This window comes from Manihot esculenta, chromosome 8 (genome assembly GCF_001659605.2).
Source record: "Manihot esculenta cultivar AM560-2 chromosome 8, M.esculenta_v8, whole genome shotgun sequence".
Taxonomy (NCBI): Eukaryota; Viridiplantae; Streptophyta; class Magnoliopsida; order Malpighiales; family Euphorbiaceae; genus Manihot; species Manihot esculenta.
In genome coordinates, this window is record NC_035168.2 from 36,640,507 (window position 1) to 36,658,464 (window position 17,958).

Here is a 17,958-nt window from a genome sequence, read left to right on the forward strand (position 1 = left end):
GTGAACTCCGCATCTGTCATATTTTTTCAACCAGCGACGACGTCGTGCATGTAAATGCCTAAAAAATTATAATAAAAAATGCCATCTAATTTTGTATATAAACACATTATTATTTAATATTGATTTTTTTATCAAATTAATTATTGTATTTTTTTTATTTTTATCATTATAAAAATCAGCTTGTATAAGGCAGATTCATATTTATATCATTTTGTACTGTAATGCAAACGTATTTTCTTGTTTGGGTGCAATTATGCTAACTTGTAAAAATTAATATAAGAAATTCAATTTTTATTTATAACTAAATCTCAAATCGGAACGGGTCAGAATCGCACGACCTTAATTTTATTGATATGAGTTGAACTTATCTATATTTATTGAACAAACTCATAATTTAATCATATATATCATATATTATATATTATATTACCAAAATGAGATAAAGATTTTCTAATAAAATCAGTAAGGAATTATCAATACAACCTTGCGATTCTTCACCCCCTATCTAATTCTAAGCTATTCTATAAAGCATGTAAATTAACAAGAAAATCAGAGAAATGTTGCATTCAAAGATGTTTTCTCATTTATTATACAGGTTTTAGCTGATTACATGAGTAAGTCTAGGGACAAAAAGAAGAAAGTACTATATTGTTTGGTGAAGGGAGAGCAGGCTCTATCATTGTGTATAAGCCACTTTGAACTTTAGCTAAACCAATCCTCCTCCGGAAAGTCAAATCCTGGATTAGACATTGATCTTGATGAAAAATGAGAGAATAGGTTGAATCCATGATGTCAATTAGCTCACTAAGATCATATTGAACTTGAATTCAGGCATATAGAGTACATCAACGAGAACAAAAGAAAGTGAGAGATGCACAATATCCGCAATACAAGTGGTAATTTGGCTACAATCTGAAAGTTTGACAAAACAGATTTAATTTTCTTATACTTGGTGAAGGATGACCGTTGATAACAAATATGGTCTGTGGCTCATGTGTCAAGAATCCATAATCTATCACTAGATGAGCAATTCATAGCAAAATGATTACCTTGATCTGGATGAGATTCAGAGAGAGAAGTAGCCTGCACAGGACCAATGCTAACTTGGTTTGCAGTTTGCATATCTTTGTTAGATTGCTGAAGTAATATCATCAATTCTTGGTATTGTTCAAAGGTGAGAGCATTAGTTGTAGAATCTTTCATAGGTGTTTCATTCTCAGTAGGCATGGCATTAAAGTCATTGCAATATTGTTGACATTGCTGTTTCTAAATTTGAATCCAGTGGGAAAGCCATGCTTTCTGCAGCATGTGTCTTCGGTGTGTCTTGGCTTTTCACAGTAAGTACAAAACTTGTTTTTGTTGTTGTTTTGGCCTCCAGCACCAAATCTTCTATCATCAAGATTTCTGCCATAGGTGGATCTTTAATATCTAACTGGATTAATTTTGCTTACAAAAATTTTAGATTCATAAATTATTCCTGTAAATATTTGTCTTTCTTGTTGGACTACAAAAAAAAAAGACTATCAATTGATGGCAGAGGATCAATTAATGTGATTTGAGATTTCACATTATTGTATTGTTCATTCAGCCCTTCTAAGAATCTAATGACATAGTCATTCTGTCCGTAAGTTTTTTACGATAGTTATAGCACCACAATCACGCTTGACAGTACAAGTACAGTTAGGAATAGATCTAAAATTGTCCAATTCATCTCACAAGATCTTTAAAATGTGTAAAATAATTTGTGACCGAGAGTTCATCTTGTTTGAAACAATAAATATTTTCTTAGAGATAAAAAAAATGTATAGATATCTCCTTGAGAAAATGTGTCTTTTAGATCTTTCTAAATATCCATTGCTGTGTCAATCCAAAGAATGCTTTTCGCTATGGATTGTGACAAATAATGACTAATCCATAACATGATTGTGGTATTGCATCTTTGACAAACAACATTATTTCGATGCTCCGATACCATAACAAGAAAATGAGAGAAAGATTGCATTCAAAGATGCTTTCTCATTGATCTCTTTGCTATTCATATAAGGTTTAAGGTGAGTGAGTAATAGCTAATAAAATTAGTTACAACAGAATCAACTACCTTGTATTATATTCGAGAATAAACACTAACTATTATTCTGAAACCTTAGCTTCCTGTGATATAAATATCGTTGAATAAATCAAGAATTCTTATAGCAAGTACAATATTTGATGAATCACTAAACATCGAATTCAATTGCTTTTTATGCTCCGTTCCACCATGACTCAGAGTTGCTGGCAAAAAATGTCAGCAGACAGGCCTATCCCAAGACGAAAAGATGAGCAAGGCACGATGCTCAATGCTCATCTTTTGAATCTCAGCTACAATCACGTCAATGGTCAATGCTCAGACATGGTTTAATCAATTTCATTGGGGCTATATTCAAATAGGAGAGTTAGGATTAGGAGCAGTGGCACTGCTAGCAAGGGATTGGAGAGGCCTTCCTCTTGGCTGTTAATGTCATCCACTAAACTATGTCAATTTCACTTCTTTTAATAGAAACTGCAACAAAGTGGCTCTTAGTTTAGCCCCAGAAGCATTCATGATCAATCCTTCCAGCGGATAGCGAGGGTTATACAACCTTCGACCTTCCCTTCTTTCTTGTCTCTCGTTTCTCTAGGCTATTGGCCTTCACCCTACCGCACCATTGGTTCCTTTTTGCCCCGTTGGGCAGAAGACATCTCCCCTTACTCGATTGTGGGTCTACCCTCACTACCATCAGGTGGGTGTAGATAGGCTTTTTGGTTTTTTATTGGTTATTTGCAATGGTTTTGATCTAGCGAGGGGCTTTTTATTGTAGCTACTTTGTTTTCATTTTTTCTTGTTTTCGTGTTGTATTTTATCTTGCAGGTCTTAAGCTCCCCAGATTAGGTTCCAAATGTTGAGTTCTGGTGTTGGATGGCATTGGTGGCTCGAGGAGTAAGCCCCAAAGATACGGGTGTCACTAAGAGCACATCCCCTCCCTCATTGGTTTTATCTTTTCTGGGGGTGTTCTTCTCCTATCTAATCTTCTCCCTCTCAGGCAGTTTCCTTGGTTGCATGTGTTTGGCCGGCCTTTTGCTCCGTTTCTATGTTCCTAGAGGGTTTTGTGCGTATGTTATTTTCTCTCCCCAATCCTCAATGTGTTTCACATGGTCTTTGAGACTACTATAAATGGAGATGCCTTCCTGTTTGCTCCAGCCAGCATCGTCGGTCGGTTTCTCCAGAAGGGAGCAGAGCATTGTGTTTGAGCAACCGGATCTAGTGTTGGAACAACCGGGTTAGGGTTTTTAGGATTTTGTTTTATATGGACTTTCTTTGTGTTGGGCTCTAGAATTTCTTATTATTTTGAAACTCTGGTTGGATTGTTTTTATTTTATCTTGTTTATAAATTCCTATGTTCTCCGATGCATTGAGGACTATGTACTGGCCAGATCAAATTTTAATTGATTTATGAATGAAATGTTATCTTAGACTCCTTTTTATTTTTCCCTTATCTATCGGTTTCGAATTAAAAGATTTGCAAAAATTCAATTTAAATAATTTCTTTCTTATAAAAGAATTCAATTTTTTTTAATTTAAAATATCTTCACCACGACAGTTTTGCAAAAATTCACAGGTTCAAACGAACCCTCAAGGAATGTTATAAACATAACATGGAAAAGAAAACGCACACCATCTTTATGACAATTTTCTCTTTAATGCATATGTTACAAAGTTTCACACACGTGTCCCCGACACCAAGCTGTACAAAAAAGTGCTGCTACATTTTTTGGGAGGCAGCAGTATACATCCATTACTTGCACAAACCAGTGCCTAGAAATTTTTCTTCTATTATCTTTTCCTTGTTTTCCGTTTCCTAAACTTCCTATGCTCCCCTCACACCAAAGCCAAAATAAACAAGACATGTCCCTTATTCACAATTGAGTAGTTGAGACACTTCAAGGAGTAGAATTTACGGAGATCTCTTGCTGCAGAGGAGAGCTAGGTTGGTCCAGATGTGATGGGATGACAAGCCGCTGCAAGGGCTTGAGGGCTACTGCAAGTTGTGCAAAAGAAGGACGCAAGTTTGGCTCCCTGAGTAACAACCATACCGAGAACAGCAATCAATAGAGTGAATTCATATTAGTAAAGGAAAATTGATAGGAGTATATTTATGAACTCCCTTTTTCAACTTACGTCTGCCAACATTCTATAATTATCCTTGCAACTAGTGGATCAACATCCTTGGGGATTTCAAGGCGACGATTTTGGAAACCAACTGCTCCAACCACTTGCATTGGATTCATCCCACTCCATGGCAATCTTAGTGTCGCAAGCTCCCAAAGAATGACTCCAAAACTATATACATCGCACCTGTTCCACAACTTATTTTAGTATATTAATCATACCAGTAAAAGTGCCTCCAGTAGGCAAAGAAGAGAGAAATATTTAAAAAAAAAACATCAGCAACTCACTTCTCATTTGAGGGTTCGTTACGGAGAACTTCAGGCGCCATCCACTCAGGCTAACACAGCAAAGGCATATATGGTCAGAAAAGGCATCAAGGTAAGATCAAGATACAAACTGCACAATGTCCATAAAGATATATATAGGATGGAGATATCAGATTATTACTGTTCCTGCAGTTGATTTGGATGACAAAAAGGTGTTATGCTTCAAGCGTGACAACCCAAAATCACAAACCTGCAAGTGAATGGTATAATCTGTCATAAGGTGCATCTCAAAACAACTTACTGTGAAGGCAAACTGAAGAATTTTGGGGAAAATTTTGAGTATTCTTGTATTTCATTCTTAATCTTTACAATTGGTCTACATGACTATTTATACACAGAGAATCATATCTAAACAGGAAGTAAATAATCAAATAATAATTACAGAGATAATTAAATATCCTAATCAGATCAAATCAAATCTCTAAAATCAACTAGGATTAGTAAATAAGTCAACACAAACTATCATTTGCTTCTTCATAACTTATATTTTCATCTTTAGAGCAAACATTTTATTGTAAAATCTGTTGGGGAAGGGGAAAAGAGGAAGTGCTTTTTAAAGAGAAGGGCCAAACACAGGAGCAACTTCTTGCACCATTCTAATCAATCAGACGACGCCTAAACTATAACTCCAATTCAAACTAAAATGCCAAACAGTGTCTCAGATTGGCTAATGCTAAAATGCTGTAGCAAACCACAAAATCCCTATCACCCATTTGTAGGCACCATTTTGGTTAAAACACCATTAACCCGTGACCTCTTTTTCATGATAAGTTTAGAGAACAGGTGATCAATACAACAATCTCTGATCAAAGCAGTAAGAGAAGACCAGTTGGTAAATCTAAAGACATCAACATATGAACTGAAACTCACAAATCAGACTAATCTGATGGAGTACCTATTTCCAGAAACAAGAGAAAACAATAGCAGATAATTCAGAATGTTATGAACATCAATTAAGCATGTCCCACATTCACAAACATACATGCACATAAATCAGTTTCTGTAGCAGATTATTGTAAGAAGAATATGCCAATGAATCAACAAAGTAAAAGCAAAACATACCTTGACATTCCAGTTTTTATCAACCAAAAGATTTGGTGACTTCAAATCCCGGTGAACAATTGTCGGTATACTGGCATGCAAACAATTCATACCCCTTGCCTGCAACAGGCAGAAACATTTGAATCCAACACAAAGACGTTGAATGCAGATCAGAGAGAGCAAAGAGTTTAAAAATCTCATACCACATCAAGAGCCATCTTTATTCTACGCTTCTCATCAATTTGACAATGAGGACGATGAAGAATGCGGTATAAACTTCCTCTAGTAAGGCAAATATCAATGTAATAACAATTGTTAACAAAATAAATTTGGAACTTGGAAGTGGAATGAGTATGAAGCATGCACACGCTAGTAAGGTCATAGTGCTAGTATGCTGCTACCAATTTTGTTGCTCCGGCATAAAATATAACTGACTAGAAGTTATGACCAACGATATGACCAACAAAATGAAGGCACAGAATTATAACCTTGGAAGAAACTCTGTAATGATGGAGAGGTTTGGAGGTCGCGTAACAGCACCCATAAAAAGGACAACATTTGGATGGCGCAATCTCCTCATTATTCGCACCTTACACCAAATAACAAATATCATATTTCCAAGGGCTATAATTTCGGACTAAGAAAATAAATAGTCAATAGCAGACAAAAAAATTTTCAGGAATAGCAAAGGCTAATTTATTGCTCACTTCTCTTTTGAACTCAGCTAAAGCAGCACCTGAGAAATCCTGGTCTAAGAATTTCTTCACAGCAACCTCCTGCAAGTTCAACAAAAATGGACCAGCCAAAAGTCAGAACTTATAAAATTTTTTTACCTCCAAAAATTGCAAAAGACTACCATTTTGCAAGGTAGAAAATTAGCAGTGTGTATCCAGTGTCCAAGTAGTTAATGCAGACAAGATAACAGCTATTGTGTAAAATATAGTTTCTTTTTTCTAAGCACATATCCAAATTAAATAAAATGCATGTTCATTATTCAAATAAATGGGGTTTTTCCAAATCAAACATTTTATGTGTTAAATCTATTACCATTTATCTACTACTCTAAACTTGCAAAAGGAAACCAGGTGAGGAATAGTAAAAAGAAGAATGATAAAGAACAACAAGTTGAGTATGAAGAGAGTTCTTAAGAAAAGAGGCAGAGTCTAACTCGCCCCAAAGGTTAGCTCAAAGCAAAGAAGTACCCTTTGATTTATAAAGGGTACATTATCCCTATCATGTAAATTTTATACACCCCTTTCACGCCCAATACCAAACACTTGGAGCTTGAAACACCAGCCCAATACCAAACACTTGGAGCTTGAAACACCAACATTGGATGGTGAGCCTCTAATACCACTTTAAGAAAATAGACTTACCTAAAACTCTTTCAAAAGCTAATTCAAGGGGAGAAGAGTACCTAAGACTTTACAAGGGGCATATTACCTCTGTTTCAATGAATTTAACAGGACTAAAGTAAGGCCAGAATGCCAATAAGAAAAATAGATAGAAGAGATATTCAAAGTCTCCTTAAATAAGTCCTGAAAAAATAATAATTCAAGTAAATGCAGGAAAATTCAAGCTCACCGTGCCATTCCAATCAGCATGATAAACCTCTCCATATGAACCTGCTTACAAGAAAAAAGGAGAGACAAACAAATTAGAGGGAAGAAAGACATAAAAGGAATCAAAATATGTGGAAATGCAATGCAATGCAAACATGGAAATAATACCAATTCTCATCCTACTATGAATATATTAGGCTGTAGCTACATTAGCCTCGCAAGATACACAAGTTAACTCTTTCCAAGAGAACTGCCATTTTACCATGCAAAATTGTCTCCACCTCAAAAGAAATAAGGGCCCGTTTGGTTTTTAATTTCAAAATGTGCTTTGCAGTGAACTTGATAAACAAATTTATCAAGGAAATACACAGAACAAAATCTGGAACAGATATTAATTTTCTTTTGCTACAAGAATATTTTTGGTGCTCGAGAACAAAGAGTAAAACAAGATCCAAACTAAGGCCTAGTTTCACAAAACAAGATTATCACAAAAACTGGTAAGACTGATCTGTTGAGACTTGAGAGCATACTTCATATGGTATGTGGGTTGCTGTTACTTTTATCATATATAGTTGACTGCACATAAGCACATATTTATTGCAAAACAGCCTTAGCCATGACAAAACCATGGTTGATAATCACCAAACAAAAACCACATCAGCAAATGTATTACCTAGTCCAATCCTCTCACCAATAACCAGATCTTCCCAAGGAATCTCACATTCACCGACATCTACATCGTCAAATATTTGATCAACCCTATTCGTGCTGGAATCAATTGATGAGCTAGGACTTTCTGGTTCCTTTAGTTTCAGGTTGGTCCCCAAAAATCTGTCATGCGAGGACTTTCTCCTATCATGGGAACAAATTTCACTATTTTCATCATCTTTAACCATGCGTTCTGCATCTTTTGCGAAATTCTTTGCATCCCTAGAATTTTCTTCTTTAAAACTGGAGTTTACTTCCTCAACCAAAGATGAGTTATAGCATTGATTCATGCCAGGTGCCAAAGCTGAAGATGTACCACTTGAAGCATTTGTATCATTGCCATCTCTACTGGCCGTATTCAAATTACCAGATGACTTGAGGCCTTGAGAATAAACCTTATCAGACATGGTAGAACTGGTAGAAGCTAATGATGACTGATTATAATTATTTGGTTCACGATTAATTCTTGGAAAGAGACCCTCCATATAATCATATTCTTTTTTCCTTGGGACTTCATTGTATGCATGTCGATTCTTCCACATCAATGGTACAGGGGGGCGACCAGGAAAGGGATTATTTTTCTGCCCTTGAAAGTCCTCAACTTTGTTCTCAGCAGGTTTGTTGTGTATGAAACTTTTCCCAGTTCCTTTGATCTGGAATGGATTAAGATCTGAAAAAAGGAATTTTGAATCCTCTGAGCCATTTTGATTATATGGGACAACATTAACATTCACCCTCACAGCATCACCAATTCCATGGGCTCCACGACTACCCTTATACAGAGAAGACCCAATAACTGAGGAGGAAATATTATCATGTTGAGTAGTAGATGCTCTACTAGATACACCAGAAGAACCAACACCAACATCACTATTAGCACCAGAGAATGAAGCTAAGGACTCCATACTTTCAGCAGTCAACCTTCTATCCAGAGGCAAACTACCATCCACTGAAGAGTTCTGACTACTGCCTTCACCCAATGATGGCTTTGATCCAGCAGAAACAATTGCAGGTGCATTAGAAGAATGAATACCAGGGATTTTACTAATGTTTGGGTTATATGATTTAAAGGTAGTGTCCTTCACACTAAGAACATCAGCTGGAATAAGTGTCCCTGGATCTGCCATTAGATCAACCAAAAACTCCCTGAAAACAGAAATTTATAAGTTAGAAGTAGAAGAACCTGGAAATAGGTCAGAAACAGCCAAACTCAAATATATGTACACACACACACACAAAAACTCAAACATGGCTTATCGGTATGAGTTTTTCTAAAATATGAGAGACTAAATCAAATGGCTCCCTCAAAATCTGCAATTAAGAGATGTATGTTGGATATGATAGCTTTGGGATCTTAGCCGCTCGGCCATGAGAGACTAAAAAGGGAAGTGTACACTAGATAAATGGATTTTCTCTGCAAAACACAAACACAATGATGGAAAAGAAAGGTAGTCGCACGAGACATGAGGAGGCAAATGTCAGCACAAATGAAGAATATGCAATTTGCTATGACATCAACATTAGGTAACCACCCATGTGAGAAGGCCAAACTTGTCCACACAACTAAATAACAAAGAGCTCTGATTCCTTGACCTTCTCCACAAACATCTTATTTCTAAAATTTCATTCCTAAGCCTAAAAACCCCTTTCAGCCCAGGGCAACAAAATAAAAAGCAGAAAACAAGAAATAATGGCCGCCCTAATCAGAAACTGATATAAATTTTAAGAAACAACTCCAGCAAAAGAATATTATCCCCTGTTCACTCACTTCTAACGGAAATGAGAAAGATATTAAAAAAAAGAATGTTGTCTAACTGAAACGTCAATGTCTAACATGTGACCTGGGAAAACACTGACAGGGAAGTTGTACTTTCTTCCACCATAGCATTTGCCTTCCCACTAGCAATACCTTAAATTCAGTATGGGAAATTGAGATACTTGAAGGGGTCCACAACTCATATATCCTTTCATACATCTCCTATGACTTGTTTCATAACATGTAGCTATTGCAGTCCGAGGCATGTGTTTGAATATTGAATTTAGCAAGTCAAAAATGGAAAATGTTTGAAAAGAAATTTGCAATCACACCCTAAGCCATAAACAATTACAGCCAAGTAACAACATAAAAGAGATACATACACATATAGAAATGAGGGTAAAATCAGTAATTAAAGTTTCTAGTCATCACAGGAAGTTCTACAATAAGTAAACAAAAACCTTCAAGAATAACAAGCAATAACCTTTCATCTTCCAACTTTATTATGTTGATAGCGTCGTCCTCAATGCCAGTGTAGTGACTACCCTTCACCAGTCGACAAGGTAACCTTGTATTGTCTGCCAATACCTATATACAAGGTGAGAAAGATAATGAACATGAAGAGTGTCCAGATATATAATTAAGGCACCAAGATTTTGGCCTGAAAGAACCATGCAGGGACTAGTCACTGATGAAAATAATCCTGACCTTAAAAAGTAAAGCTCGATGCCGAGACAAACCAATATTTATGGAGCCAATAGGCAACACGCTTGTGTGAAGGGATGTCCTCAACTCTGTGCTTCTTTCCATCCACCTTGCCAACATTATGTTAGCATCCTTTACAGGCCCACCCATATGTCCTGTAACAAGTTCAGCTAGCCGCTGTACCAAAATACCAACATCTGTAGCAGGGCAATCTAAAGCAATACATTGGGCAACTTGCACCAACTCTTCCAATGCAGGATCAATCACTTGGTTGACTATTACTGCTTCAAAACCAGAACTCGCAGGGTTTGTTTCTAGATCCGTAAGAGATGGCATTTTTCCTCGGACAGCCGGACTTATGGAGAGAACATCATAAAAACCATCCATTACTTTCTCCTCATAATCAAGCACATTATATTCCTGGTGAACAAATCCAACATAAATCAAGGCAGATAGAAATAAGATAACATTGTAGGATAGCATCACATGTTAACAATACAAATTGACTACTAACAGCATTTCGATATGCCTTAAACAAAAATAGGGCAAATTACAGGCATGCCACAGATCTCTGCAGACTGCAATTGTTATACAAATAAAAGATTCATGACTATCTCCTCAAAATTAAGCACTTTGAATTTATGGTGTACCAATCCAACACAATTCGAGAAAAATAGAGTAAATAACGTTATTCATTAACATCATATGCAAGCAACACAAAATCAAATATTGCCAGCAGTTACACCTAACTTAAACCAAATTGAGACACACTAGAGGTATGTCACACATTTCTGCCGACTCCTATACATGCTTCCTCACTTGCACCTAGTATAATGAGATTATTATACCCAATGGGACTGCTTAATCTATCAACCAGCATCAATCCCATACCATACATGCACGCCATATACACACCAGTAACACAAAAACCAAACTTTGAAAACACAACAAGAAGATGAACACAACTAGAATTCAATTGACCAGAGTTCCCCCGACTCAAGCATCTGACCATCAAAGATGAATGGTCCTGCTTGAAATACAAACCAGAGAGCCACACTTAGCAACAACTAACATAACATCAGTGACGGACCAAAATTGCGGCTCATCCCTAAAAAGTCCACTCCACATAAGCCTGAATATAACCTAAACCCAGTTTCCAATAATTTAGGTAAAACCCAACAAATAACAATATTAATTACACTGATCTTATGATAGGTGAATTACAGAGAAATAAGAGGAAATTAAGGGGGGAGCAGAGGACAAAGGAAGAAGATAAGAGAGAGAAGTAGATGACGAGAGAGAAAAGAATTTTAGATAGATAAGATAATTCTTTTTATATTCTTCCATATTTGGTCAAACTGTTTACCCAAATAAGAGCTATATTTGTAAGTCCTAGTATTATCCTCCCTTGAAATCATCCTTTTCCACAAGGAAGAAGAGAAAGCTGAACTTAACAACATTGCCACCTCCAGAATTAAAGGAAAGAGCAGTATTAAGAATAAGACTGCCACAATCACGAATTTTCTGCAATTTTCCTCAAGCTGTAGTGCCATTGAATTTTTCAGTTTCTTCAAAGCAAAGCCATAGGTCATCTACAGACAACAATTTAATTTTCTTAAATTGCTTCCTCTACATTCATGTTCTTTTAAGGATCTGATGCTTAAACAACAAAAACTAAAACCACTTTGAGACTAATACTTCCACACTTTCCTCTTCAAGAACTTTATTTTTGTTCGTTGTCAAGAACAATCCTGACAACAAAGAATAAAACTGGTTTAGAATTCCCTTGAATAAAACCAGATTTTAGTACCATAGCAATCCACCAGTATGAGAATTTTCCACAATTTAAGAAGCAGGCATTTCGCCAATCACATCTTGAATAGAAGATTCTGAATTAAATTTGTTTTCTTGATCCTTCTTCCCCACCTAAAATTCTTCAAGCGGCTTCAAAACTAATTCTAACTTCTTATTTCAAAGCAAGGCTAACAGCACCTCGGATTGGAGCTCTCATATAATGTTCTGTCCCATGTTGCTTGCCTTTGCATTGATTCTAGAGTGAATCTAGAATGTCAAAATTTTGACCCATGTTTTGCTGTTTTTCTTGATGGAGTTGCTGCATTTCCAATTGCATTTCATCCATTCTTTGATTATTATCTGTTATGAAGCTCCTGAGTTGATGCTCTAATGAATCAAATCGATCGTCCAGGTTTTGAATCTTTACTCTGACCATACTTGACAATGAATGCTAGGCTCTACTTCTTGTTTGTAGCAGGGAAAGGAAAGTGAGAAGAAATAAGAAAATGAGGAATGGGAGGGAATGAGAAACAAAGAAATACAGAGAATGGAGAAATCTAATGAAGGAAACAAGAAGTAGGGAAAGAAAAGAAAGAAGAGGAAAAGACAATGCAGAAAGCACAGAACGCAGAGGTAAAGGAAAAGAAGGAGAAGAAAGGAAAGAAAGCTCTAAGATTGAAATGATAACACTTTGATAGGACCTAGGATTGGAGAATGTGAATTATATAGAAAGAGGAGGGAATTGAAAAACAGATGGTAAAAAAAAAAAAAAAAAAGAGGAGAGAAGTAGAAGAAGATAAACCGAGAAGAAAATTCTTGCATATTATGTCGATTTCAATAAAATCTTTGGTAGTTATATTAGCTATCTAATATTGGAGTTCAACCATAATTCATTAAGACCTATCATCACAACCAAATGAAGCGGTGGTCATAATTTAAGACCATTAACAATAATTGACCCATTAAATATTCAAGGATGGTTAATTTGCCATATCTAAGCAAATCCGATGCCCACAAGCCTAATCGTCATAAATCCAAAAGCAGTACAATATTTAATTTCTAAAGGCTCGTCATCCGCCACCGAAAGGAATTCAGATCCTTTTTTGGGGGGCATTTAACAAAAAAAGATGAACCTTACCTCCAAGTTCAATCACTATAATTCACCGCATAGACTCAGGAATAGCTTAATTGACCATATTTAAAATAATTTCACAGTTAATTATACAGAACAGCGATCAGTAATAACCCTAATCAACTGCAATCCAATGTCAGAGACGGAATTACCTGGTATTGATTATCGACTAACAAAAGAATAACTAGAGAACCCTAAACTCCCGGCATATTCATCACAATACAATACACAGTAGTTCAAGTATCAAAATGCAACTTCAAGAACAGTCCACAATACTCACCCAATACTGCCTTGACAAGGCCTCCGCGGCAGCTTCCCCCTTTTCCCTTCCTACATCGATCCGATGATGATTATGATGATTATTCCCTCCCAAACTCAGCAGCGTTGCCGCTCGGATCTGATCCTTCTCGGGATCATCCCTAAACTCTGAATTAGATGCGCTGATCGCCAACGCTAGCTGCACCTGGAACTCCTCCTCTGATGAGAAGTAGTCCGTACGACTATTAGAATTATTCGCTGGGGAAGAAATTGTAGCGCCAGTAACGGTGGACGCCGGTGACGAAGATGTTGAAGGAGGGCTAGCCGGAAGGTTGGCGGGAGCAGTACGGTGATCGGAGGTGTAAGGTGGCGACGAAGGGGTCTCGTTTGACCGATGTGGCTCGTGGTTACTCCCTATGTGTAGCTTCTTGAAAATGTGCTTCATTTCCTCCTCTTATCTCTGTTTAATCTGTCTGCCTTCCCTCGCTTTCTTTCCTATGGCTTCTTCCTCTACTACTAAGTTCTAATTATCAATTTTCTCGCTGTTTCTCTCACTTTCCCTCACTCTTTCCCCGCCTCCTGTTTGGCTCTGAGAATCAAGACCGATGAACCTGCAATGGGAGGGAAAACTTAAGGGAGTGGATGGTATATTTGTTGGCCTGTAAAGAAAAGGACCTGAACTTTATTCTAATTACTGATATACCACTTACCGTGGAATACTCTGCGTTGACAGGGCCAAATTTAACGACCCAATGAGAAGGCGATGTAGTTGCTGACGTGGTAGTGAGGGTCCACATGAAGGTGACACTTTGATTTCGCTTTGTTAAATGACGCGTTCGTGTTTTAACGGCGAATATTGCGTCTGATCGAACCAATTTTATTTTTTTATTTTTTATTTTACCAAAGCAATTTTAATTATGTTATTTAATATAAATTGTTACAAAAAAAAAAAATTAGTTATGTATTAATAAATTAACAATCTTTTAAACAATATTATAATTTTAAAATATTTTATAAATACTTAATTTAACTTAATATATTAATAGATAAATATTTAATATCTATGTCCCTTCACTTTATTTTTCTATACATATTTAAAAATAATAATTTTTTATTACTTTTTCATTTATACTCATTTTAAAAATATTAAATTTTATTAATTATTAAAAGATAATTTACTAATTAATAAAAATTATTTTAAAAATTAAATAAAATTATAATAGATAATTTATATATTAACTATATATAAAAAATAGATAATAATTTTAAAATAATAAAAAAATTAGAGAAAAATTATGAGTGGAAAGAATATATGCTAAACTCATGCATGAGTTTTTATACTCTAATTCTCTATTTAAAAAATATATTTTATAAATTATTTTTAAAAATAAATTTAATTAGCTAAATTTCAGTATATAGCATTTTTTAAATATTCTTAATTGAACTTGAAATTTTAAATTTTATATGTTGACATTTTATTGTAGAATAAATGTAAAATTAATATGCAGTTTGAATTGATGTAATAATTAAATTTAATTTACTCTCTTCATACTTATTTTTTTGAATTGAAAATTGGAAATAGAAAAATAAAATATGATATTTCATACTTATTTTTTTTTAATTAAAAATTAAAAATAGAAAAATAAAATTTAATATTTCTACGATTTATTAAAATACACTTACCATCAGATTAAATCTGTGAATACTTACTTTTTTTATATATTTTATTATATTTCAGTTTCGGATATGGTAATTTATTTAGGAATTACTAAAATATTTCTGTTTAATTTGTATTGAAAAATTACAATTAATGTTTTAAGAATATTTTAGTAATATAGGCTATTTATTTTTTAATGAATGATATAAATGAATAATAATATTAAAGAAAGCTAAAAAAATATTATTATAATTATTTAAGTATAATTTTAAAAAAACATGTGGAGATAAAAGTAGCCATGTCATCACATTTTTTACAATTTTAAATTTAAAGTGTTTTTTTACTATTAGTTTTATCCTGTATGCATTACACGTTTTTTTTAATATTTATTACAGTGCCCGTACATTTTATTTATATATTATAAATTTAAATTATAAAAAATTAACTAAAAAAATTTAAATTTAATTAATAGTATTAAGAATTTTAAATTTTGAACCTATTATCTAATATCTTAACATTATTCTTATAATCTACCATTAATGTTATTTTTTAATAAATTAAATAAATTTATTATTAAAAATATTTAATACTTTATTAATATTTTTTAACAAATCGAATGATATTATTAATTATTTAATATTTAATTTGAAATTTAAATATTTAGTACCACTTAATTTTACATTATCAAAATTATTGTTTTACATTTTTTTTAGAATTATTTAATATTTAAAGTATTATTTAGTAATTTTTATTTAAAAAAATATTTTAGTATTTAAGTATATTTAAAATTAATTTTAAATTTAAAATTAATTTAAATAATAAATAATATTAAACAACAATCGTCTAAAACAAGTATAAGTTGTCATTTTAAGATAGGGTCATGTAATAAGAATATGATAAGTTGATACGCGGTCTCATCCATAAAAGAGAAGACCCGAACACTATAACACCTGGTTTTTTTATCAAAACTCACCCCTTTTTAAAGGGGTCGAGTCTTCACATAAAGTTATCGTTAGTAGGGACCATCCAGCAATTAGCCGAACAATTAGCTGGTAGGATTCCTTATTAATTAATCAGCTATATTATTGCTGAATTTTCAGAAAATACTATAATTAACTCTATTTTTTTATAGTATAAAAGTTAACTATCACATAAACAAAAGTACACAATTTTTACACAACCATTATTGAGTTCAAAACAATTTATTATACACACCCTTCTCTTTAGCTTACTGATTTGAGCATTGAAGTGACTACCGTAGACGCCAACCACCTCACATTTTCTTCCTTGCAGGTGAACCAATTATAGTGCAGCTCTTTTTTCAAGCAACATCATTTGGTTCCATTGCCGTGAAATCCATTGAATTCTCTTTGTTCATTTGGATTAGAACCAGTCTCTTATTCCCTTTTCTATTCTCTAAAATGGCTGACAATTCACGAGCTACTGCTAATAAAGGTGCAATCATTTTCTCCACTCCTAGTTGTGGACAAAATACCCTATTGATGGTCAATGGGGCAGATCTCAACAATATGAACAACGAGCAGATGCTCCAATACATCAAAAAATTGTAGGCTACCATCGAACAATACAAAACTCAGGGAGAGGCGTCATTTATGGCTCCAAAGGGAAGAGAGGAAGCCTTCGATGATACACCAAGGACTTGAAGAGAGACAATCCAGACACAATCCAAAGAGAATGCCAAGTCTAAGGAGGAAGAGTCATCAGACGATACTCCAAAAGACGTCGATTGAAAGTTGATACGGGTTGTTCAAAAGTACCAGAAGGAGCAAGAGGATTACTATAGCTGTAACAGCCCGAAAACCGAACTGCTACCGGCACTAGGATCCAGATCGACTTAAGGTCGCCGGGACCCGTAGTAAGCCTGCTATACTGTCTGTGTACCTGTAAAATCCCATACATGATCATACATTTTCTGTCAAATCATTAAAACTTTTCTTTCCTCCAGGGCTTAACCTGTGCATGCACTCTTTCTGATCTATGAACTCATAATGTTAAGCCTGGTCATAACAATAAACGAAAACATACATAAACTGATCATGTGTATACACAAAGGGATTACACCTTTTATAAGTCAAGCACAAATCTATCCACTGTACACTATCTCTTTACATACATGTCCACACTAGCTATTACAGTACTCTTCTTCTTCCATACCCTGCTGGACTTCCTCTGGACTCTGAACCTGCACAACTGGGGTTAGGGGAGAGGGATGAGCTATACAAGCCCAATGAGTAGAACTAGAAAACATGGTATGAAAACATGATCTCATGAAATGCATCACAGCACAGACATTTCATCTCAAGGACAGACATGACCACCAAAATTCCCACTGGGAGGATGCCTGGCCTAGCCAGGTCTTACAACCTCAATTTGCCTGGCCCGGCCAGGTCTTACAAACTCTGCTCGCCTGGCCCGGCCAGGTCTTACGATAATCTGCTGCCTGGCCTAGCCAGGTCTTACCTACAAAAGGCTGCCTGGCCCGGCCAGGTCTTACACAGAGCTAGGGCTATTGGGGTCGCCTTGGTCCATCCATCTCATCATATACATCGTATTATGCAATGCAATGCGCCATATTCGTGAAACTAGTGCAGTCAACCTACTAGAATCATCATGATGCATGAAGTATGCTATAAGCCTTGTAAAATGTAGAAGTTCCACTCACCTTTGGTAGACTCTGAACTAACTCTGCAGGTTACTGCTGACTTCCCTGATTCCTCTGGTCCGTACCTACACAGGTGGACTCAAATGAGGGACCAAACCTAGTCAAGAACATTCCTAAGCTACTCCCCAAAAGCCCTCTAAAAGATCCTAA

At 35.1% G+C, this 17,958-nt stretch overlaps 1 protein-coding gene and 1 long non-coding RNA gene across 2 annotated transcripts; one reads left to right on the plus strand and one right to left on the minus strand.

The window, feature by feature from the left end:
• The first annotated feature begins 2,208 nt into the window (after positions 1-2,208).
• On the plus strand, positions 2,209-3,493 carry LOC110620697. The gene is made up of 2 exons (XR_002488856.2): positions 2,209-2,759; positions 2,888-3,493. It is a non-coding gene; the product is annotated as an uncharacterized LOC110620697 (long non-coding RNA).
• Positions 3,494-3,675: 182 nt separating this feature from the next.
• Positions 3,676-14,101, minus strand: LOC110620666 (serine/threonine-protein kinase EDR1). The gene is made up of 13 exons (XM_021764479.2): positions 13,491-14,101; positions 10,288-10,704; positions 10,064-10,167; positions 7,789-8,969; positions 7,138-7,178; positions 6,261-6,329; positions 6,042-6,142; positions 5,757-5,835; positions 5,575-5,673; positions 4,634-4,702; positions 4,474-4,523; positions 4,196-4,372; positions 3,676-4,093 (listed from the first exon to the last, which is right to left on the minus strand). The coding sequence occupies exons 1-13, from the start codon at positions 13,911-13,913 to the stop codon at positions 3,958-3,960; spliced, it is 2,946 nt and encodes a 981-aa protein (XP_021620171.1). The 5' UTR covers positions 13,914-14,101; the 3' UTR covers positions 3,676-3,957.
• Between the last annotated feature and the right edge of the window lie 3,857 nt (positions 14,102-17,958).

What these genes read in the sequence shown, in the direction of transcription:
- LOC110620666 (XM_021764479.2), bottom strand. Translation starts at nt 13,913, where the DNA reads ATGAAGCACATTTTCAAGAAGCTACACATAGGGAGTAACCACGAGCCA. An exon ending in CCTTGTCAAGGCAGTATTGG is followed by an intron (nt 10,705 to 13,490) that starts GTGAGTATTGTG and finishes TTTGTTCACCAG; the next exon opens with GAATATAATGTGCTTGATTA. An exon ending in ATGCTGATTGGAATGGCACG is followed by an intron (nt 6,330 to 7,137) that starts GTGAGCTTGAAT and finishes TTGAACTTGCAG; the next exon opens with GAGGTTGCTGTGAAGAAATT.